We start from the raw sequence: 3939 nt of genomic DNA, 5'->3' as shown, positions 1-3939 counted from the left end.
GGGGGGGCGGGGCCCCTGCACCGCCCCACCCCGACCCTTTGTGACGTGAGATAATGCTGCCACGCGTCGGAACTCCGCTGCCTGGAGGACCACAGGGCGCGAGTGACACGCGGGAGGGAACGCAGCGGTCATCTGGGGCCAACTCCAGGAATCATGCATTTGTTGCTCAGATTAATCGTTTTCTTTTACGTGTGGGGCATTTTTACTGCTCAGGGACAAAAGGAAGAGGAGCGCACAGAGGAAGTGAAAATAGAAGTTGTGCATCGTCCGGAAAACTGTTCTAAGACTAGCAAGAAGGGAGACCTGCTAAATGCCCATTATGACGGCTACCTGGCTAAAGATGGCACGAAATTCTACTGCAGGTAGGAAATGCCGCGGACCGCTGTCACGTCCAGTTGATGCGCAGAATCTAGCCTCCCTCCAGCATGCAGGAGCTTAGTTGGTTGGTTGGTTGGTTGGTTGGTTCTTGTTTTTTAACAGTAAGAGTTGAGGCTTTTATTCCTAAGGGGGAAATCAGATTAGATGCAGTAGTTCTCTATGAAGCTGAATATTACTTTCTAAGTTATTGAAAATGTTGGACCAAGAAATTATCAAAAAAGAGACTATGGCCCTGCTGGTGTGACTCAGTAGTTAAGCCTCGACCCATGAACTAGGTGGTCAAGGTTCAATTCCTCTCGGGGCAAAAGCCCCTGTTGCTGGTGTGACTCAGTAGTTAAGCCTCGACCCATGAACTACTAGGAGGTCAAGGTTCAATTCCCCTCGGGGCAAAAGCCCCTGTTTCGGATTGCAGGCTTGATCCTCAGTAGGGGGCATGTAGGAGGCAGCTGATCAATGATTCTCTCTCATCATTGATATTTCTATCTCCCTCTCCCTTCCTCTCTCTGAATCAATTTTTTAAAAAAAATACACGATGTCCACACACACAGCCGACCATTCCCATTACCCTTGGGACTTACGGACGTAAGTCAAGGCACTGTCTGTAAGGATGTTCACACTTTTCCTTTGCCGGTTGGAGTGTCTTTACAGAGGGTTGGATAGGGTAGTTTAAGGGATTTTGTCTGGCCTTCAGAAGCTCCATATTTACAGACTAGGGGCCACTTTCCAACTGTCAAGAAGACACACAGCAACTTTCCCTGATGACTTCTGGGCCCTGTGTCCTCCACCTGACCCCTCATCCCATGACTGCCTACTCTGATTTAATTAAAGGCTTACTACTCAGAGGGAGAATGTCTTTTCTTCATCTGTGCTATTACCTATAAACATAGGACCTGGGAAAAGTTAGTTCTTTCTATTAAAAGGAAAATAGAGAAATTTAAGAAGAAAGGGTACAAATTTTAAATAACTTTAAAATATTTACGTGGCTAAAACTGCACCATCATTTTTTAGAACAAATCCAAACAGGTTAAATGTATTATTTGGACAAGTCATACCGCTAGGTAGGGTCAGAAGACCCATTTAAAAAGTTAACTGTTGAGTAGTTTTTGTGAAAACAACAAAAAGAAAATGAGATGACAAATTGTACCTCATTCTGGCTATTATCAGGTAAGTTTGAGCCAAACACCCCACCAGGGGGTTCAGAATGAGTGATAGTATGGGAAAAGAGATGGTTAAAGAGGACTCCAATTTTAATGTAACTAAATGCCCAGCTGTATTTTTTTATCCTCATCCAAGGATATGTTTATTAATTTTTAGATCGAGAGGGAGAGAGAGAGAAACATCGATGTGGGAGAGAAACATGGATTGGTTGCCTCCCTTATCACCCCAACCAGTATTGAACTTGTAACCTTTTTGGAACAATGCTCTAGCCAACTGAGCCACCCAGCCAGGGTGCCCAGGTTTTTTTTAGTTTGATTTCATTTTTCTTGAAATCAGCTTACCTAATGTTGCTTTTTTATTATAGCCGGACACAAAATGAAGGCCACCCCAAATGGTTTGTTCTTGGTGTTGGGCAAGTCATAAAAGGCCTAGACATTGCTATGATGGATATGTGCCCTGGAGAGAAGCGAAAAGTGATAATACCCCCTTCATTTGCATATGGAAAAGAAGGCTATGGTAAGATGTTTTAATATTTATTCCTCGGTCTCAAAGAGATATTTCTACACCCATGTTCATAACAGCACTATTCACAAAAAACAAAAAAAAATAAAAAGTTAACTATTGAGTAGTTTTTGTGAAAACGACAAAAAAAAAAAAATGAGATGACAAATCGTACCTCATTCTGGCTATTATGAGGTAAGTTTGAGCCAAACACCCCACCAGGAGGTTCAGAATGAGATATAGTATGGGAAGAGAGATGGTTAAAGAGGACTCCAATTTTAATATAACTAAATGCCCAGCAGTATTTTTTTAATCCTCATCCAAGGATATGTTTATTAATTTTTAGATGGAGAGGGAGAGAGAGAGAAACATTGATGTGGGAGAGAAATATGGATCGGTTGCCTCCCTTATCACCCCAACCAGTATTGAACTTGCAACCTTTTTGGTGTACAACGGAACAGTGCTCTACCAACTGAGCCACCCAGCCAGGGTGCCCAGTTTTTTTTTTAGTTTGATTTCATTTTTCTTGAAATCAGCTTACCTAAATGTTGCTTTTTATTATAGCCGGACACAAAATGAAGGCCACCCCAAATGGTTTGTTCTTGGTGTTGGGCAAGTCATAAAAGGCCTAGACATTGCTATGATGGATATGTGCCCTGGAGAGAAGCGAAAAGTGATAATACCCCCTTCATTTGCATATGGAAAAGAAGGCTATGGTAAGATGTTTTAATATTTATTCCTCGGTCTCAAAGAGATATTTCTACACCCATGTTCATAGCAGCACTATTCACAAAAACCAAAAAACAGAAATAACTCATGTCCTTTAACAGATGACTGGAGAAACAAAATGGGTATTTACATACAATGGAATATTATACATCCTTAAAAAGGAAAGGGAATTCTGGCACATGCTATAACATGGATGAACCTTGAGTACATTATGCTAAGTGAAATAAGCTAATCATCAAAAAACTAATGCTATATGATTCCACTTTAGGTACCAAGAGTAGTCACATTCATTGGGACAAAAAGAGAGAGTGGTTGTCAGAGCCTGGGAAGAGGGTGGAATAGGGAATTGTTGTTTAATGGGTATAGAGTTTCAATTTTGCAAGATAAAGTACTTCTGGAGATTGGTTGCACAACAATGTGAGTATAGTTAACACTACTGAAGTGTACAGTTAAAATGGTTGTACTGGTAAATTTTATGTTACATGTATTTTCTTCCAATTAAAAAATTTTCAATCTCTCAAAAAGTCAAATAAAATTTAAAAATCATAGAGGAAATAATTACAGAACTATAGGGTACAGTAAACTTTAGCTGTATCTAATCCAGTCCAGCCAGCCTCCTGTTTTTACATATAAAGAAAATACGACATTGTTCAAATACGGATCTCTGGCCAGAGTTGTTCTTCCCACACAGTGTTAGCTCTCATAATGATCATGTATATTTTATAAGCTCTACGTTTGTCATATTTGTTTTTAGCATAGTGTTTATTTGTTTTTAACAGAAATGTAAATGGCACATACCTTTGGTTAAGGAGTACCAAAGTCAAATCACAAAACTTAGGAAGCTGAAACATATGGCTTTGGAGTAAAAGGATAGCCCTGGAACATGGTAAAAAGAACATCTGAAATAACTGTTAGTCACCATTACCCAAATTTAGGAGAAGCCTTGAAATGTGAAAGGACTGAACTGCGTCTTTCAATATCTCACCTATATTTAAAGCCTAGAGTGAGATCTGAAAAGCTAGGTAAGGCAGTAAAATAGGGAAAATGTTTGCAATACATATGAGAAATCCTAATAACAAATAATAAAAATGACCTACCCTTAGGAATACACAAGTTTATGAACAAGTGGCCCACTAATAACAACAAAAAATACAAATAACCTTTAAATTTATG

At 39.7% G+C, this 3939-nt stretch overlaps 1 protein-coding gene across 4 annotated transcripts in view; it reads left to right on the top strand.

Annotated features, from left to right (window-relative positions):
* Positions 1-7: 7 nt before the first annotated feature.
* The window catches only part of FKBP7 (FK506 binding protein 7), a 12086-nt gene continuing 8154 nt past the window's right edge, over positions 8-3939 (top strand). For 2 of the 4 annotated variants that reach the window (XM_005857634.2, XM_005857633.2), the window contains exons 1-2: positions 8-362; positions 2602-2753. In XM_005857634.2, the coding sequence (XP_005857696.1) occupies positions 154-362; positions 2602-2753 (361 nt within the window). In that variant the 5' untranslated portion in view covers positions 8-153. Of the gene's footprint in view, positions 363-1900; positions 2053-2601; positions 2754-3939 lie in introns of all 4 variants that reach the window. The other 2 variants (XM_005857635.2, XM_005857632.2) reach the window with 1 other exon arrangement.

The sequence above is a fragment of the Myotis brandtii genome, unplaced genomic scaffold (genome assembly GCF_000412655.1).
Source record: "Myotis brandtii unplaced genomic scaffold, ASM41265v1 scaffold112, whole genome shotgun sequence".
NCBI lineage: Eukaryota > Metazoa > Chordata > Mammalia > Chiroptera > Vespertilionidae > Myotis > Myotis brandtii.
Note: the sequence above shows the minus strand (reverse complement) of the source record. Positions and strands in the feature narration are given on the sequence as shown.